Raw genomic sequence first — 20,437 nt, 5'->3', positions numbered from 1 at the left:
CTCCCAAAGTGCTTGAATCACAAGTGTGAGCCACCATGCCTGGCCACTTTTCTCTTGATATCAAACTCATTCTGATTCCAAGGCCTATGGTAGACACTGATCCCTCAGAGCTATTCCTGGGATGTCACAGAAAGCAAAGGGCCTCTAGCCTGTTGTGCTTGCTGCCAAAATCCTCATGGTCACCCACAGGCCAGTAAAATCAGCATATCTGTACTTCTATGGCACCTGAACCTCTGCCAGGCAGGAAACCCGGTGTCTAAAGTCCAGCCTCCCCAGATCCACCAAGTAGCCAATGTCGTCTGTTGCCTCATGCTGCCACCAAAAGGTTTACTGGGCCCCAACCCCTGTAATCCAGGACCCACTAATCTTGACTCCCTTCCTGGCCCAGGTAAATCTGCTCACTTTCTCTCTCTTCCCTCAAAACAAACAAACCACCCTCCACACCAGGACACACAGCATTCTCTCTTCTGTAGGTTTAAACTTTTTACAAAGCAACTGAGAGGAGCCTCAACTTCAAACTGCTTCAGTTTCCTGCCAGGCAAATATCCCCAAGGCAAGGCCTTACGAGGGTCCTGGTTCCTGTGTGAAATACCAGAAAAAGACGACACAAAGTGAAAGACCCAGATTTAACAGCTCAGAAAAGATTATTTTGCCACATGTGCCCCACCCCCAAACAAAGCATCGGAAAGGATGCCTTGTCTTTCGCTGCAGACAAAAACATCTCCAGCAGGGGAACCCCACCACCTCCCAACACGAGGGAACTATAGATCTCTCCCTGCATGTGTCCCATGAGGTCCCTGCTCTCCCCAAACCTGCATCCTGGCAGCCCCATCACGTTGGGAGGTGTAGGAAATACCATGTCTTTTTGTCTCTTTTTGGCACAAAAGAAATCCGCCAGTTCAAATGACAAGAGGGAACTTACTCTCCAGGGAACGAGAAAATTGAGAGTCCCTTAAATGGTCTCTTATGCAACACAGAAAATCTCCAATAGAATTCTTCTCAAAACTTAATCCAAAGATTGGGATCTCATGGCCCTCATCAAGACTCAAAGAATTCTAGAGATTCCAAATACCAATTCAATAAGGGCCGATAAACTCCTTGGCTTCACATACCCCAAGACTAAAGTCTTCAGGAATAGCTTCTATTCTATCATTTCATGCATGTACTAGGTTGTCTGTGAGCTCCAGGTAGAGAGGATGAATATTTAGTTTTTAAAGTTAAGATTAATAGCATGGTTGTAGCTACAAATTTCAAAAGTCCCGAGTACACACTGTGGTTATAATAAAAATAACTGAGACAGAGAATCTTTGAAGTAGTGGAACTGGCCAGACACCCACGCGGGGCCTCACAGACTGTTTTCATAGTTATTTTTCCTGAGGGAAAGGTGAAGGATAAGATGTGACGGGCCAGGGAAGAGTAAGTAGGGTGAAAGAGAAGTTCCTTTGGGAGTTTAATGTTAATTATAAAAGCTGAACTGCCCTAATTGTTCCATCCTGGCTTAGACATTTATACCTAGCACCTTCTCCTTTAAGTGTTCCCCATTCATGCTATAAACTCATTTTCACCAGTCCCCTTGGCTGCCTTGCTTTATAAATTTGCATGGCTTTTGGGAGCAGCCACACTGCCACAGATGGCCCCATACCAATAAACCATGACTGGCATCCACTAACTCTGTGAGGAAGGAATTTTTCCCCTATGCTTATAGAATACTGATAGAGACATATAAAACCCGGAAGTTTTTTTTTGTTTAACAGATTAGGTTTTTCCTCAGTAGGTTAACTTCCCTCTCCACCTGCAAACACCAAGAATTAGCCACCCTGAAGGTTTGAAGCCCGGAGAAACTACCTTATAAAATCACAGGCTCTGCTTTATAAGACCAGTTATTCTGTGGCTGCTGAGAACAGCCACCCAAGTCCACACAGCTCAGAGGTCTCAGAAAGCTCCTGGGGCCTGGGGCAGCCTGGCCACAAGGACATCAAGACCTCACCCACGTAGGGGGGCTCCACTGTGATGGGGGCCACGATTCCTGCCAAGAACTCAGGGGCTGAGAGTTTCTCCTTGAAGAAGTTTTTCCAACTATACTCTAGGGGAGACAGAAGTGGTGTTTGAAATTCTAATTGGGCCAAAATCATCACCACCCTAAATTTGGCAAATTTCAAGTAATGAGTAACCAAAAGACATCCCAAAGCAGGGGAAGAAAATGCTATCCCAAAGAGATATTACAAAACAAAATGGGTTATCTGATAAATTCTTATCAAACATAACTTCTTCCCAAAGTCTGGCCCCACAACAAACAGAAACGAAGAGTTCCTTAGATAATGACTTAGATGGTATTAATTGTGCCGGGCACACTGGCTCACACCTGTAATCCTAGAACTTTGGGAGGTAGGAAGATTGCTTGAGGCCAGGAGTTCAAGAATGCCTGGGCTACACAGCGAGACCCTGTCTCTATTTAAATATAAACATATTAATTGTAAACATTGTTTAATTACCTAGCAAGATACAAATCTTTTTAAAAAAACAGTACTCTTGATAAGATACAAAGCCATAAATAAGCTGGTAATAGAGAAAACATTACAATCTTCATAGTATGTTGTTTCAGTAATTTTTAATTAGACACAAAATTACCTATAAAATACGTAAAACACAACCTGTCAATTATATTTCTCCTAAATATGACTTTTAAAGAGAAAAGCAGAAGACTTTCTTAAGACTGTAACTATTTATAGCAAAGATATCTGATAGGCCAAATAATTTAAATCTGATATGACCTCCTCCTTTTCTTCTTTCCAATGCTTAAAATCGTCAAGGCACCATGGAAAATCCACTTACAGATAAATCCATCAGGTTGGTTCCCTCCCCGTAGGCACTTTCAGCTTCACTCACATTGTTCACTTGATAGTGTACTATGCACATTCAGGTCAAGTCAGTGTGTGTGCTCTGTCTCCTAATCCAACTACAGGCTGCTTTAGGCACTGACCAGATCTATTCTTTCTTTTGCATCTTCCTTCCCTCCCCACCCACCAACTCCTACAGCCCTTTGAAAGTAGCAAGGTTCAATACCTGTAGACTTGACAAAGAAAAAGAACTGGCAGTTTCACACCAGCTCTACCCCCAGAGCAAGCCGACTTGGCAGCAGCCAGGGTACTGAGGGGAGTCCCAAACCTCACCACCAATAAGGGAGTCTTCACCAGCACTCGTCATGTGAAACAGTGCAAAGATAACACCCTTGCTCTCCAGGACCCTACGTTTCACCCACTCAGTACTCTAACAATATTTCCTCCTTTTCTGCCCTTCAGATGTTCAAGTGAGCAGGCAAGGGAAAGAAAAAGAAACACTGCAAAAAAGAAGCCTAAACCTCAGAAGTTGATTTGGCTCAACCCACTCACCTCCCCAGTACTTTAAACACTGCCAGAGATATAGCTCCAGCCTGCAAATTTGGGTTAAAACAAGCCATACACACAAAACCTTGCTGTAATCAAGCCCTCATTTTCTAGGACATCCTAAATGGGAAGCTGTTAAAGCTACCCCTCAAAATTCAAATTATTCTGACTGCCCAAGATCTAACAGTTTAAGTTATTAATCTGTATTACACATTTAGAAACAAAATTTTGAACATCCATGACACTCAGATTTAAGAAAACTTATCTTAGTGGCAATTGTTATATAATCCACCACTTTTCATTCAAATGAAAAGAAAGCAGCAGTAGTAATTAAATATACATCTTTAGATGTCCTTAAATGTCAAAATAAATTTCTAAAAACTGCAGGTAACAGTATTTTAACAATTCAAGACAGCGCCCATCTGATTACAGGTTTTTCAAGAGTACAAAGCGAGCACCTTCCGATGTATTCCAGCAATGGCTTACACCTCTCATTATGAAATCAACTGGTAAGACTGTACTTATCATTTTTTAAAACCCATATTTCACTTTCCTTTTAAATACCACAGAAGATCCCTAAAGAGATATCAAGAGAGGCTCTGAAGGAATCACTCTCATTGCTAGAACTTGACTATAGACTACTTTGATGGGGCCTTTGCCATCTCTTAGAAGAACAAATTGCACTAACTCCACAATGCAGCATTAACCCTTTCATGAAAGGATAGAAAGAGGAATCGGATAAGAGGAGAGAAAACCAGCAGCTTGCAGCATAATAAATAAAAACATTGAAATGATGCAGACATCCGTCCACAAACTCTGTGGGTCTGAGTTCCAAAAACAAAGAGGCGCCTAAAAACACACAATTGAGTGTAAGGTCGCCACTGGAACAAGGACATGTAGCAATTATTTAAAGCCTCATCTACAGCAGCTATCCCACTATCTGAGTTTAAACTCAAAGAAAAACCATGAGAGAATTTAAAGTCTTAAAGTCTGCTGGTGAGGAGACAACATGCAAATTAGAACGTGTTGCATAAAGAAATTCTGTTACACAAAGAAAAAAATGTTATGGACAAACGGCCCTTGGCTGTAACTATTTCTAGTAATAGCACTTGGTTTATTTTTGAAGGCATTCTGATGGATTTTCTGAAGTGACCGCTTTGTGTCTTAAATTCTGAGCCTTCACTAGCATCTCTTGTTAGAAGTGAGCTGAAAAGCAGTAGGAGACATTTAGCTTTGTGTTAAAATTATTTGCCCCCATTTGTGAAGGAGTCTTGGGCATCCAATGAAGATGTCCTAAAGACAAAGAAAGATCATGGCCATGTCTTCAAGAGGCTCCCCAGAGCCACAACGTGGCTGGGAGTGAAGGCTGAATGTGTGGGTTCCTTCTTCCAGCTTACCTGTTCCCTCACTCAGAACACCTAGGAGGGTAGGGCCGTGCTCTTCTAGGTGTGCAGATGTTGAGAATTACCTGTGCAGTCACCCACCTCAGAAGCTGCTGTACTGGCCAACACTATCGTGAAGACAGACATGCCTTCAGCACCCCCAGTGGAACTCGTGTTCTAACAAAAAGCTAGAGGCTGCACTGCACAAAGGGGCAGGAGCGGCTCACAGAGGCAGAAGGCCCTGGCCATGCTCGGGGCCAGGTATCACTCAACCTCTCTGGGGAAAACAGGGTGTAAAACAGCCTTTGGCTTTTCAGGTTCAAAATTCACCTTTTCTTCTTCACCATTTCTAGCACTATTGCCCCATTCCTAGGAATTTATCATCCTGGGAACTAATTAGGCTTTTGTAGGCTGATCTGGAAACCGAATCACCATTTAAAACTATGTGGAGGTAGACAAGGATTACAGAGGTAATCAAGCTGGGTCTCTAGGGTAAGCCCTAATCCAAAATGACTGGTATCCTTATAAAATGGGGAAATGTGGACAGAGACAGACATGTACAGAGAGAAAAATGTGAGAACACTGGGAGAAGGTGGCCATCTGCAAACCAAGGAGCACCTGAGGCTACCAGAAGCTGAAAAAGAGGCGTGGAACAGATCGTTCCTTTAAATGGTGATTTAAAACCAATCACCATTAGGGTGGTGCAAAAGTAATTGCAGTTTTTGCCCTTTAATGGCAAAAACCGCAAATAATTTTGCACCAACCTAATAAAACCCTGCCAACACCTTGATTTTGGACTTCTAACCACCAGAACTGTGAGACAATAAATTTCTGTTGCTTAAGTCACCTAATATATGGTACTTTGTAGTGGCGCTAAAGGAAACTAAAGCACAGATGCATGCCAAGATGGTGGTTTCTTTTGACTGGCTTCACACCCATTAGTTTTGGGTGTGAAGTGTATGGTACTATACACTCCAAGTTCCAAACTGACTTTCAAACAAACTTATGAAACAACTCGCCAATAGCTTAGTCCAGAACTGAGAACTGTCTTTGTTTAAAAAAAAAAAAAAAAAAAAAAAAAAAAAAAAAAACACCAGGCGGGGCACGGTGGCTTACTCCTATAATTCCTGCACTTTGGGAGGCTAGGGTGGGTGGATCACTAGAGCCCAGGAGTTCAAGACCAGCCTGGGCAGCATGGCAAAACCCAGTGTTTAAAAAAAGAAAAAAGAATTCACTGGGCGTAGTAGTACGCGCCTGTAGCCCCAGGTACTTGTGAGACTAAGGTGGGAGGATGGCTTGATCCTGGGGGGGCAGAGGCTGCAGTCTGCAGTGAGCTGAGATGGTCCCACTGCACTTCAGTCTGGGAAACAGAGCCAGGCTGTCTCAAAAACAAAATAAAAGTAGTGCATTGGTACAAAACAAGTTCTGATAGATTTCAATTTAACTGTGCAAATAGACTTTCAGCCCACTTTAAGGGCTGGGCAGCTAATGTCCAGAACGTACAGGAAAGCCCTGGCTGCCCAGGGAAATGGAGATCCTACAAGCCTTTTTAAATAGAAGATTAACTTTTTTAAATCAGAAGTAGCTGGTCTAGGACACAGGAGTGATAGACTTGTGACATGTAGCCCAAGGAAAATCATCTCAGGCAGCAGGAAAAATCCAAACCCAAGTCCTTCTGTTTGGAGCCTGCAGACTCTGCCACTGATCCAAGGATTTGCAGGGGAAAAAAAAAAAAAAAATGTAAGGAAGATCCAATTCCACATTCAGTCTCCAAGGGCTGGCACCAAAAACCATCCTTTGTGATTCCATCTGGAACAATATCTTTTAGTGTTAAGATTACTTCAAAAACAACTCAACAGATAGCCACACCACAGCATTTTCTAAAGGACACTCCTAGATCAGACAGTTAAGATCCTAAGTCATAAGTTCTAAAGTTACCCTGTACTGAGAAGAAGACTCACGTTCTCCCCGCTCCGCTTTCCCCTGCTGCTTCTACCAGCCGCCTATTACAAGACTTATTCTAAAACTGACATGCCATGCTCAGAATGACTATTCAAAGAATCTAAGTATTTCAAAAGCCACACAGAAGCCTTAGCATTTGAATGGGTGAGATGACACAACAGAGTGCTCCAGCATCAAGACAAACACAGAACTGACCATGTCCTCTGGAGTCAAACTCCTCCGCAGGGATTGGGAGGTGAGAGACAGTACCCTCAACACTTGCTAGGGCTACAGACAGAGACATAACAAATAAGTGTAAAAGAATTAAAGCAGAACATATAAGTCCACCCATATTTTCCTATATAAGCATTATCTGAAAGGTAGAATTCATAAGTAAGGATCCTTGTGAGAACTCCTGTCAAGAATGTATATATAGACCTTAATGTTCTCTCCACCAAAAAAAAAAAAAAAAAAAAAAGGCCAGGCACAGTGGTTCATGCCTGTAATCCCAGCACGTTGGGAGACCAAGGCAGGTGGATCACCTGAGGTCAGGAGCTCGAGACCAGCCTGGCCAACATGGTGAAACCCCGTCTCTACTAAAAATACAAAAATTAGCCAGACATGGTGGCACGCCTGTAATCCCAGCTACTTGGGATGCTGAGGCATGAGAATCACTTGAACCAGGGAGGCAGAGGTTGCAGTGAGCCAAGACAGCACCACTGCACTCCAGCCTGGGCGACAGAGACTCTGTCTCAAACAAAAAAAAAAAGCAAGCATGTGAAGTGATGGATATAATTTGCTTGATTTAATCATTTCATTTCACAATGTATACATATCAGAACATCGTGTTGTACACCATAAATATATACATTTTTGTCAATTATACTTTAATAAAGCTAGGTGGGACAGGAAGAATAGGTGCCTATTGACAAATCAGAAAACACCAATTACCAAGTGTGTCAAGAGGAAAATATCAATCAACAGTTCCTAAAAAAGTACAGTGACGAAAACTAAGTTTTAAAGGTAATATTTTGTAATAAGAGGCAAATAAAAAAATGTAGCTAAGAAGGACCTCTTATTTCATCACAGATGAGGATCAGAGATGCTAATAACCTGCCTAGCAAGAAGCCAAGGCAGGAGTTCAGATTTCCCAATTTCCGGGCCAGTACTTTCACTACTGATGAAATTCCTACAATCCATTTCCACTCACAGCAGCATTACCCTGAGAACTGAGTACAGCCCAATATTACTGTTAATATGTTAAACCTAGCTGTCAATACTTCATCAGAAATCAAAATAATTCCTTTTAACATGTGGCCAAAAATGCCTTAACTGCTACAAGTATGATTTTAATGAATAACCAAGAATTGTCCTGGCAAAATACAACTCCCCAAAGCCAACAGGAAAATCAGAATTGGGTTACAGGCAAACTCTTTCATTTGTAGAAACTCACTTATCCCATTAACTGGTGTCCTAAAACCCAGGATTATAGCAGCTTTATGTTTTAGCACTAACCTTAACAAAAGTTCTACAGACAATCTAAACCTTTATGCTCAGGGCAGAGGGACCTATCCCCTAAACGGCATCCTCCTCATTTATTCAGCAATTGATCATTGTGTGCCACATCATGCAAGGTTCTGTGCTAGGCTCTGGGATGCAGAGGTGACCAAGAGGCTTGATGATCTCCTCAAAGCTGCCCTTGTCCCAGTATCTCCCTACTATTCTCCTCCTCACTTGTATGAGGTTGAATGGGTCACTTAGCTGTAACATGGTAGTGTAGACCAATTTAATTATCAATTGAATTTCAAAAAGGCTTGTGTAAAAACTAAATGAGTAAATTCATATACTCATTTAATATTTAATTTAAATGAGTAAATTCACATTCAGAATGTTGCTTTGCCACACATTATGTCTCAACTGCAATTTTGTGTGATGTATTATTTTTACCCACTATATGCCATGCACCCTCCCTGTTGCAAGGTTTGAATTGATATGACATGGTTTCCACCTGAGGGGTTCACAAACTAGTGGGAGAGATTTACAAAGAGAAATTTATAGAAAATAGGCAATATGAGAAAAGGCTGTGCAAACTGTAAGTACTACAAACATTAACAACATATATGCAAAACCTGGCACAATGCAGGAACAAAGATAATGCAGCACAACCCTCCAAAAACAGAACTTATTTTGCTAACTTCAGCTTTTAAAGTGAGAAAAGAGAAATCAAGATAACTACTTTTGTTAACAGCAAAATTTTATACTCACTTTCTACCTTCACATCTTCAATAGTTTTCAAAGATGATTGATGGCCAGAGAGCCCTAAAGCACTACAAGATGTCCAATTATTTAAAAAAAAAAAAAAATAGCTTGTTCAGCACAGAATAAGGCAGGAAAACATACCGTGACATTCTAGAAAAAGAGGTAAGCAACAAGGTGAGAACAAAAAGAATCTTCAAATTAATCTTTTCTGAATCATAAAATTCAGTAACCAAAAAAGGCTTTGCCCCCAAACATTCTGTTTAACAAGAGGCTTCTCTGCCATCTTCTAGCTAAAGCGTTTGTTGTGTTCTTTTTAAAGGTCTGATGATAAAACTATAGCTAGAGAAGAAGAAAAAAAGAAGCAAGAATAAGAACAAGGAATGACAGGTAACCTGATACACAGAAACTGGTGATTCAGAAATAACTTTAAAAGAATATAAAACGTATGATTTTAGCAGGTTACAAAATTATCATCGTTGTTACTCTACTAGCGTAACTCTTCCCACCCAGTCTTACCTGATATTTCTAAAACGGTTGCCCTCAGGCTGCTCACACACTTAGGCTAAGCTTTCTCTGGGTAGAAATGTTTTAATGTCAAAAGTGGAAATCTTGAAAACAAAAATGATATTGAGGTTTCCAAGGAGAAAAATCAAGAGTTCAAAGTTGTAATTTCCCTTTAATCTCTTGTCCTCTGAAAAGGGAATCTGCATGCGTCGAAGGGAGAACCCAAGAATCACCGTGGATTAAAGCTGACCCTCAGGGGGTCTTACAGGCTCTTTGGGGACTGTCCCACTCCCCAAGCAACAATAAACCAGGGTAGCCAATTGGGGAAACTTGGTAAACGACTGTAGAACAGATAACCAAGCAATTCCAAGGAAAGAAAAAAGTATGTGAATTAAAATTTACCAATGTAGTATTTTGAACAGTAAAGTACCAAAATGTAAGGCAAAGGGACAGTCTTACTTGACAAGTAATTTTCTTCTCATTCGCTCTCCTGCTCAGGTACCCCTCAATTTTCAAACTCAGGTTGCATAGACTTAACAGGGCGCTTCTACTTACTAGTCTGCTAGCAGCCATGAGGACAGGAAAGTCAACATTTTCTTGGGTTTTGCAGGTATATATTCTGCTCATTTAGGACGTCTGAAACTCTCCTCTTGAAGTAAAACCTTTCTGTATTTCTTTCTCTGGGGCTGAGTTTTCCTCTAGAGCAATCCTCCCCTCCTCTTCTTGGCTGCGTCTAAATATCCTCAGAGCCACGCTTCAAATGAAGCCCAGGTGAGGGCTCAGGTTATTTCAATCAAGCCACTCCAGCTAAAAGTATGTGAGTAAAAAGCAAATTTTGTGAGTTTGTCTTGTGTAGGAGCTAGATATGCTTATAGGGAACTAATTTATTTCATAAACTAATTTGTGAAATTAGTCGTTGAACTTTTATACACAAAATAGATTTTATCACAACTTCATTCCATTTCAATACCATAATGCAATTTCGCTGGCTATGACTGCCCTAAGAAGTAATTTCAAATGTGAGGATTTTGTGACTGTCAGTCTCAGTGACTGTGTACACCGACACAATAGTTTAACCTCCAATTTTTACCCAATTTAACTTAGTTTCCCTACCACTGATGAGGCCCTGAGGCCCTTCCTGCATTGCAGCAGGTACATCTATCTCTGTATGGAGAAATGCCTGAAAAGAAAAATGTTACGAAGGAAGTCTGAGATTATTTTTGTTAGACAAACACAAAGAGGCACAAAATCACCAGCCAGAAAGGAACACACCTAACTTCTCAGCTTATTAAAAAAAGGAGCCAGCCAAGTTCTGAGGCAGAGGCCAAAAGACCCACATCTGATGTGAGTTTAACAGTCATCTACCCACACTAAATTGGGTGCACTTGTGATCTTGCTGCCCACTGAAAACACCACAAAAGCACAAACCAAGAACATTAAAATTTTCATTTTCCATGTGATAGCCTATAAAATTAGTTAAGAAAAGAAGTTCAATTTGTCAGTATTCCATCTTCCCTCCCACCTACCATCGTCCCCCTTCCCCAGTATCATTACAAAGCATTTGCACTGAAAGGTTCAGTGGAGGTAAGTATCATAATCAAAATTATATCAACTGTGTCTGAGAGGGGAATTGATGGGCTGGCAAGAGTACAGGCCTAGGATACAAATTTATAAGCTGTCTCACAGACATGCGTCTAGTTATGAATTCAAATCATTAAATAAGCAGTGACTGCTTTTCATTAAGGGAGGCTGGAATAGCCAGCAGGAATTTCACACAAGTTCCATAAACTTAAATGTGACTTCAGAGTACGTGTCTGTACCAAGGACCACAGTCCTGAACCAGCATTTTACATTTAGGGCATGGCTTTCTCTCCTAACCCTGGAAGCACAGGTGACTATTATCCAATCCCTCCTAGGAATTCCGAACCAGGTGAGAGGGCGAGGAGAGAAGGGTGAAGAAAGGGAAAAACACAAATGCGCAGCAGCTGTTGGCGAAACCGACTTCTGCTTAATTTTGTGTTTTGGTATGCTTTAACCTAAAATAACATCATCAAATAAGAAGCTAGACAATACTGGACACATAAAAGAGAACAAGATCCTCTGAACTAAATGATGCAAAGTTGTGTAAATGTCAGCCTGAACAAGTGCACACAGCAGAACACCAGTTGTTTGGAAGAGAAGTGAACTGCAATCACTGCACCAGCTTGAGTTATATCAAAAGGGCTACTAGGTTATTTGCATTTTTGTCTTAAAAACCAAAATGTTTATACTGTTCCAAGCAGACAAAACAGAATTTGTGTTAGGTAATCTGCATACAGGAGTTCTTGTATTTTTGAAAGTTCTATTGCATTCCTAACAGATTTCCCCTCTGAGAAGTTGGGATGGCTGCATACCATCTGCCTTGCCCCATCTTTCATGCTTTTATGAACCAAGGCTGACTTCCAGATAATCACCTGATTTCCTTCCTACTCCTTTCTCATCCCCCAAATCATTATTCTGGGAAGCTGAAATGAAGTACATGGTCATGTCACTAGCCCCAGCACACCGTTGACACACTGCCTTCTGACTAAATCTCTGGGTGCAGCTAGTAATTTACATGTTCATAAAGTCTTGCAGGATATTATTTAATAATGATCACTAAAAACAGTTTCCATGAGCAAAAGAGAAACGGTGTCTTAATAGAAGGGTTAATGAATCATATATCATAAAGCTTTGCTCTTAGTACCTCATAAGGAATGTTCTGCCCATGAAATTAAAAGGGATAACTGTTACATATCTACCCACTCATGAATGAAAGAGCCTGCCAGGACTACCAACAAAATATGCTAGAAGCATAATCCATCAGGGAAGGGACTTGTAGGTTTCTTGCTTATTATGTACCTGCCTATGGTGCTGATGGTACCAATACTCTGCATAAACCAGCTTTTCCACACTCAGTAATAGTAGCAAATACCATTATGGAGTGCTTACGATGCACCACACACCATGCTGGGTACTCTACATAAAACACCTCATTAATCCTCATAATGACCCTCAGGAATAAAAACCACATGCCCATTTTACAGATGAGGAAACAGCCTCAGCAATAAGAACCTAGCCAAAGTTTATCCCCTTAGTCACTACAGACTCTGACCTCAGAGCAGGGAAACACTGGCTCCTATCTCTAAAGGGATGGAGGAAAAGAACGCAAACCCTGGCCGGGCGCAGTGGCTCATGCTTGTAATCCCAGCACTTTGGAAGGCCGAGGCGGGCGGATCACGAGGTCAGCAGATCGAGACCACGGTGAAAACCCGTCTCTACTAGAAATACAAAAAAAATTAGCCAGGCGTGGTGGCGGGCGCCTGTAGTTCCAGCTACTCGGAGAGGCTGAGGCAGGAGAATGGCGTGAACCCGGGAGGCGGAGCTTGCAGCGAGCCGAGATTGCGCCACTGCACTCCAGCCTGGGCGACAGAGCGAGACTCCGTCTCAAAAAAAAAAAAAAAAAAAAAAAAGAACGTAAGCCCTTTCTGGCAACACTATAGAATGTAAGAACATAATCAGAAAACACACAGGGTGGTTTTCATCTAAAACATACAATCATCTCTTCTAAGATGCACACCCCCCCAGCCCCCGCTCAGCTTTCTCTAAGGCCAAGCCACCAGGTCATGGACCCTTCTCACTGTGGGACACGTCCTATGAGGATTCTTTTTCCAGTTTATCATCTTTATACCCCACTTCCATGCCCTTCCTCACAAAGCCAAACTAGAAAAAAAAAAAAAAAAAAAATCCACCTGAATTCCTGCACTGTATCCACTAGGTCTGAGTGGATAGCCTTTGTCACAGGCTCTAAAACACTGGCAAAATGTTAAGTATTTGACATTCCCTGGAGTACCTCAGACCAGAGATGGAAAGGGTAAAAGCCTTCGTTCTTTGGTAGTGACCTTTCCCTCTTTAGGAAAATTCAAGAAAGACTCTGGTAATGCATGTTAGTACCCAAACACCACACTTCCTGTCAACAGAGAGGCACAACCTCTGATCATCTCCCCTCATGCTCACCCCAGGTAAATCTGTCCCTGAAATTTACTCTGGAAATGAGCATTCACAAGGCCCTCTCCTCACTCTCCCGTCATGGCAATAAAGTTTTTCCTTCAATACTGGAGTTACAACGGTATGGCAGTGAAAAGTAGCATTAATATTAACACTAAGATGTTCTCTTCAACAGATCAAAAGTATTTGATATGTATTTTCATATTGTATTTCATATGTATTCATATGTATGTATTTCATAGGTATATGTATATCCCTGGAGTACCTGAGCTACTAGGGACAATCCCATCTCAGCCCCACACAATTTACTAAAGGGACATCTTCTCAGGTTATCAATTCCAACTCTGGAACAATTAGGCTATACCAACAGTTCCCAGCAGGTGGGCTTCATACTTCCTGACCCTCCCAAAATACAGATCTGATCATGTCACTTCCTTGCTTCACATCCTTCAATGGCTCCTACTGCCTTTAGAATAAAGTCCAGACAGCTCTGTATGACCCGGCTGCTGCTTCTCTAACAAACGTCATGAGATGTCATGCTCTTCTCTCCTCCACACCTAACAACTCAGAATCCTCTCAGAGCCATGGACCCATGCTCTCTCCTGCTTCAAGGCCTCCTGCTACCTGGATCACACCTGTCCTTCCCTTGCCCTCCCCCACCTAACTCCAGCTCATCCTGGGGGTCTCAGCTCACAGATCACTTCCTCAGTGACTCAGTCCTTAACACCAGACTCAGTGAGTTACAAGTGCAGCCACATGCTACCTCACAGCCTGTTCCCTATTTGCCACTTTTTGAAACCAATTAATTCATAATCATGTATTTAGTGACTATCTCCCCAACTAGAGTTGAAGCTCCCTGGGGTCAAAACCATCTCTGTGCCCAGGACGATGTCTCAGAGTCAGACTCAATACATTTTGGTTGACTGATTTTCTGATCTTGTGGCTCTTACTGAATTTGGTAGAGTCCAAAAGTAGACTAAATAATAAATATGCCAAGATTTATGCACTACTTCTCTTTTAGAATTATGTAGCTTCTGTGATTAATAAAATATAAATTCAATGAAAAGCTTTGCTGAATTCTTGCTTGCTTTTTGCTATTAATGTCTTAACCAACAAACACCAGAAACTCATCTACTGCATTAGTACCACGTGGGAAACCCCCCCACTCCATACACACATCCAAAATATTAAAAGCAGTTGTCATGCTCATATACCACTTAATAGAACAATTTAAAGTCATCCTATCACTGTAAGCCTATTGTTAATAAGAGAAACCGTTTCCTAACTTATACCAACAAAATAAGTCCCTTAGTGTAGCAGAGTATGCATGGGTTGTCTCTTGTTGAGTTGGAAATCCTTTTAATTATTAAGCCCTTTTCTGCCATTCTAAAGATCCCTGCACGTTTCAAGTTCTAATAAACACAGTGAAAAGGAGTCAGTAACAGTTAATATACAAGTCTCTTCAAAAGTATTCTGAGTGGAACCTCAGTGATTTGACTTTGTTCAAAATTTACCTGGAAAAAATTGTACGTTTCTCACTGTGATCCACAATGTTTCTCTCGATAAGAGATCTAGAGGTTTGCATAACATAATTCACAACAGATAAAATAAATGAATACATGCAGGCACCCTTCAATCAAATGTGCAACTGTTTTCATAGATGCCATTTTTTCTCATTCATTCAACATATATTTACTGAGCCCCTACTAATATATCAACTGTACCGTGCTAGGCCTACAAAGACAAAATTTCTGCCCTCGGCCAGTCTGCTGAGACAGTTACCAAACAGCACCCAAGTACTTTCTTAAAATCATCACAGGGTGTTTTGGAAAAGGACAAGGCAGAATGCCTAAAGGCAAATCTCAGAGATGTTGTCAGGGGAACAGTCCTTCAATCTAGACAGTGTTAACTCTCAGAAATGAAGTGTGCTACCTCCTCAACACACACGGACCCCAAATTCAAAGGTTTGGGGAAAGAGCGGAAGTCAGATACGGTTTCCTTAAACAAAAGTCATGCTGTATGTCTAGCTGTCATGTGTTTGACATAAAAACTACCATTACTGTCACATTAAACTACTGTTTTTAAGACACCAAAAGCTTAAAGGGCAGACTTAAGTGTGTGAGACTTTGGAAGTTTATACAATTATTGACCGTAAGATAAAGTAAAAAATAGGTCAAACTCTCTCGACATTACTAAATACATTCAAAATAGTTTTAACAAGGTTGCCAAAGAAATTAGCACTGCCGTAATATACTAGAAACTTGAATTTTGCTGCTCTTCAAAATTTGATACAATAAGTTACTGTAAACACACACACACACAACCTTTAGAAATAATCAATTTCCCAAGCTAGACATAACAATTTTAAATGAACCTCTTTCCATTTTTTGAGTTGCACACAAGCCTTTTAATGCTTTATACTCAGTGCCTTTCTACAATAAACATTACACTCACATCGCCTTGTCACAAAATAACTGGAGACAAATAAAAACAGTTTATTCCCATTTTATGAGTATAAGCTAAGTAGACATAGCCTCCGATTCTCTGACAGTAGGTAGCATATAACTTATGCAGCAATAAAATAACAGGATAACCCAACTTTGTATTCCTATTTTGCAAAATGTCATCAAAAGTGACCTTAAAAAATTAATATTTACTTACACTTACTTGGCATTTGATGCTATATGTTAGCTACTGTGCTAGGATTAAATTAGATAGCATGTGTAAAATGCCTAACTCTATTGCTATTATTCCCATTAAAGGTAGGAAAGCTGAGATTTGCAGAAGTTGAATGGTCCACCATCCCACAACTGGTCAAGGTGGCAGAGCTAGAAATCAAACCCACGTCTTTCCACTAAACTGAGTGCTTATCACCTGGCATTCCTGAATCCTCTGGTGTGCTTTTTGAGGAGAGGGGCAAAAGAGTTTTCATTTGCTCCTTAAAGAGGCCCACAACCCCACAAATAGTGAAGGTGAAGACTCCCCTGCCCCATACCATCAACAGTGTAAGAACCAGAAAACGCACACTGTACTTCAACCCCTTTCACAAAGACTATCACTCCTCTACTCCACAAGAGGGGAAAAAACTACACGGTTTGGTTTTCATTTCATTTTAAAATTCTCAGAGCAAGTCAAGATTTTGCTCCTAGGCAATTTCCAGCATCCCATGCCACAGGTTAAGTTACATAATAAATTGCAATACTGTATCAGTTTACACGCAATTCTGAGATTTCGCAAATAGTGACCCATGTTATTTAATCACTCCACTTTCCAAAATGTGTTTCAACCAACCAGTTCTCACTGTACTGCCTGTGAAATAAGTTATCATTATATCCACTTCCAACAAAGCAAAGCACTGTCACCCTGAGGCCAGGCAATAAATCAGCGACAGAATGGGGATCAGAAGTTCCCCGACAACATCCCTCCCCTCCACCTGCAAGACCACGTCACTTACCATGGAGCACCCTCCTAGCTAAAGAGAAAACAAAGCAACTAACTACTCTCTACCAGCGGCAATACTAAATTAGGATCTATTGGTGAATCATTAAGTTAGGGTACACCCCCAGCTTCCCAGTGCCAGTGTGCTCATCTCTAGAAGTGGAGGCAGAAGTTAAGGGGCAAACACGTGGCACATGCCTCTCATCTTGAAAGGGAGATGTAATCAGCGAGGAACGCTGGGACAGTACAGGGTTTGATCATCTCTGCTAGGATGTAGCTCTGTGGCGGGTGAGGCACTCAGCAAACTCCTGACATCCCGCCGCTAGGATCGATTATGGAGCTATGGATTCATCTGAAATTCCTGATTCCAAACAGGAGTATGAGTGTGAAAATGAACTTTCCCTTGAAGCTCCTCCTTTTACAGGTTATAGAACTGAACCTCAGAGGAGTGAAATGATATACCCAAGGTCTCACCACTCCGTAGCAGAGACAGTTCTAGAAAGCAGGCCTCCAGACACTTATCCAGGATCCTTGCAATGGGGGCTCAGGGGAATTAGGGAATGGGTCATGGTTACTGCAAGTGGCTTGGCCAAGAACCAGCTAAGCGGCTAAGGCTTGTTCCATCTCTGCCAGGCTAGGACTCGCCTCCTCTCAACCTTGTGCCACATCCAGTTTTTGCTTCCAGGCTGGGGGCCTCTGATTGCTTACTCTAAGGGACAAAGGCAATTATTTACTAAAGCTAACCCTATCCAAGATGAGGAAAATACAACACTGGCACTCAGGAATTAATTTCACAAGAAGTCTATGTTAAGGTGATGTTTTATTTGTGGCCCTGCCTGATCAAGATGACTTCCCCACAAGAAACGTCCAAAGCAAACAATCTTTTCCTTTTTTTTTTAAACTGAGTCTGGCTCTGAGACGTGAAGAATTGTACACTTCTTTAACTGTCCTCCAAAAGCAGAAAATAAGCCGGACAGAGCAGCCAGGAGGACACCAGAGTCCTATGCTCAGTGTGTCAGGAAGCGACCCACACGTTCTGGAGAAACATCCTTCCAGGAAACTGGGCAGATACAGATCCCCCACCCCGCTCCGCGAAAGGTAAGACGATCCGTACTCGGTTTGGTGACAAGCGTTCATCTGGACACGCTGGAAACAAGTCTGAACGGGAGCTGCAGGCGCGCACGCCCGCGCCACCGAGGGAGCGCGGGGAGTCCTCTTCTCCCAGAGGACCGACGCTGCGGGGACGCGCCAAAACCACCCGCGGGCGACCCCAGGGGGCTGGCGCCACTGAAACCCCCGCGTGCAACTCGGCGGCTACCGCTGCCCCCCACCCCACGCCTGCCTCCTACCCCCAAGGCACCATTTCTCCCCCTCAACTCCCTGCTCCTCGGCCCAAGCGCCTCGGTGGGAAACAACGCCCACTTTGGAGAATCACAGCTGAGTTGTGGGGACACGCCAGATGTCCAGATCGCATCCATTCACAGATCGACCAAGTCAGATACAGACGCGAAGGAGTTTGCTTCTCTGACATTTTAAAAACACACCATCAGGCAGCACACGGAGACACACACACGGGGGTAACAACCACAGGGAAGTCAATAACCCACAGGGGGGATCCTAACTATCGTTGTCCCGTGCTTGGGGCAGAGCGCTTGGGGTCCCTCCCTATCTCCAGGCCACAGCGCTCTCCTGCCCACCGCCTGTACGCAGGATGGGAAGCTGGGGTCGCCCGGCTGCCGGAACCCAGAGTGGGCAAGCTGGGGAAAGGCCCACCTCCTCGTCCTGCTCCTCCTGGGACGCGCTGCTGCCCCGGGGCGCGGGCGGCACAGCTCCTCCGGGGGACGGTGGCAGCAGCGCAAGGACTCCGCGCTCCAGCAGCACGCTTGCCGGAGCCCATGCGGCGGGCTGCCGGGCGCCCAGGGCGCCTCCCGGCGGCGGCGGCGGCGGCGGCGGCGGCGGCTGCTGCTGCTTTCTGGAGAAGCCGCCGGGCTCCCCTTCCTCCGACAGAGTTTCTGAGCCCGAGGAGGACTCGGCCGAGGAAGCACCCGGAGAGGACGCGGCGACCAGCGCAGAGGCTGGAGTCCGGCTGCCGTGGCCACTGCAGCCGCGGGGCACCGGCTCTGGCGCCTCCGAAACTTTCTCCCCCATTTCCCTGTCTGGCCCAAAGTGTCTCCCGAGCGGCGGGGGCGCGGCGCGCACTCAGCGCCTCCCGGGGAAGACGCGGGCTCCTGGGCTCAGGCTCACTGGCACTGCCGCTCCCGGGCTTCAGGGAGCCCCGCCGGCGACTACATGGCAGTGACGGGGCCGCAGGATCCCGCTGCTAAGTTCACAGCCGCCCGGGCCCGGCGGCAAACGGAGGCTCCAGCGCGCGGGGACATGCCCGCTCGGGTTCGCGATCTGCGCTCCACTGTGCTCCCGCGTTGCACCCTAGCCGCCGGGACTGCGGCTTCTCGTTGCAAAACCTGCCTCCGGGACGGAGCGAGGAGACGGGCAGCCCGCAGAGCCAATGGCAGGGCAGGCGCGCTGGTGGGCGGAGGCTGCGACGCCCCCAGCCATGCGGGCCTCAGGTAGGGGAGGCGCGGCCCGGGCGCAGGCCGTGGTCCCGCAGGAGCGCCTGGGCGCGGGGGACAGGGACCAGGCGGGGATCCCCGGAGGGTGGGGGCGGAGCCCAGAATCGGAGCCAAGGACTGAGACTCCGAACTTAGCGGCGCAGTGGCTGACCGTCCTTGGGACGTCAGAGGGAGACGGCGAGCAGATGGTGAGACCTTGGAGAAGAACTGGACTTTGTCTCCAAAAAGTGGAATCAAGAAAACGGACCAGAAGAAGGAGGGCTCTATAGGGAAAAAAGGAACCACACACACACAGTCACCCACGCACACAGACTCACCAGCGAGTTGGAGGAAAAGGGTAGAAACTTCGTGGTATAGTGAGCGGACCCAAAGGGGGGTGACCTCTAATCTCTGCTTTTCCGTTCAAGCTCTTTGGGCCTCACTTTCCTCAACTGTAAATGGCTACATTGCTACTGGTCTTGGCAGGCTTAGAGCAAATATATATAATGCATCAGCAAAGTGCCTGGCTTGGATACATGGAGCGTTTTTAAAAGACTATTTCCTGTCTTTATTTCTGTTTGTAAACTAAAAAGTTAAGTCTGAGACTTGAACCTTTTGATAGGGAGGAATATAACAAAGTATGTCCTTGTATTTAATTAGGACCAAGCTCTGTGGTCCTACTCATTGTCTGTCTCGGTATGATCAGCTAAGCAGAGGATGAAAAGGATTCACTTTCCAACGTACCTTCTCCTAGCCCTGGGTTGTAAACCAACAGGATACAGGACAGGTTGCTTCATTTTCCTTACCTCTAAGAACTAGGAGAAAGAACTTTCACTAAAGGTACCAATAGAATACCCTTAAGGCCTTCCCTGGGGCTGGAGGATGCTGCCTGTCTGGTGACCGGAATTTCCTTGGAAGCCAACACTCAGCTCAGCAGTGGGAAATAAATGATTCC

General features: G+C 43.9%; 1 protein-coding gene across 5 annotated transcripts in view; it reads right to left on the bottom strand.

The window, feature by feature from the left end:
* MAST4 (microtubule associated serine/threonine kinase family member 4) overlaps positions 1-19,371 on the bottom strand; it is a 583,079-nt gene extending 563,708 nt beyond the window's left edge. For all 5 annotated transcript variants that reach the window (XM_032145417.2, XM_058433847.1, XM_058433846.1 and 2 more), the window contains exon 1: positions 18,707-19,371. In XM_032145417.2, the coding sequence (XP_032001308.1) occupies positions 18,707-19,081 (375 nt within the window). In that variant the 5' untranslated portion in view covers positions 19,082-19,371. The remainder of the gene's footprint in view (positions 1-18,706) is intronic.
* Between the last annotated feature and the right edge of the window lie 1,066 nt (positions 19,372-20,437).

The sequence above is a fragment of the Hylobates moloch genome, unplaced genomic scaffold (genome assembly GCF_009828535.3).
Source record: "Hylobates moloch isolate HMO894 unplaced genomic scaffold, HMol_V3 SCAFFOLD_23, whole genome shotgun sequence".
NCBI lineage: Eukaryota > Metazoa > Chordata > Mammalia > Primates > Hylobatidae > Hylobates > Hylobates moloch.
Note: the sequence above shows the minus strand (reverse complement) of the source record. Positions and strands in the feature narration are given on the sequence as shown.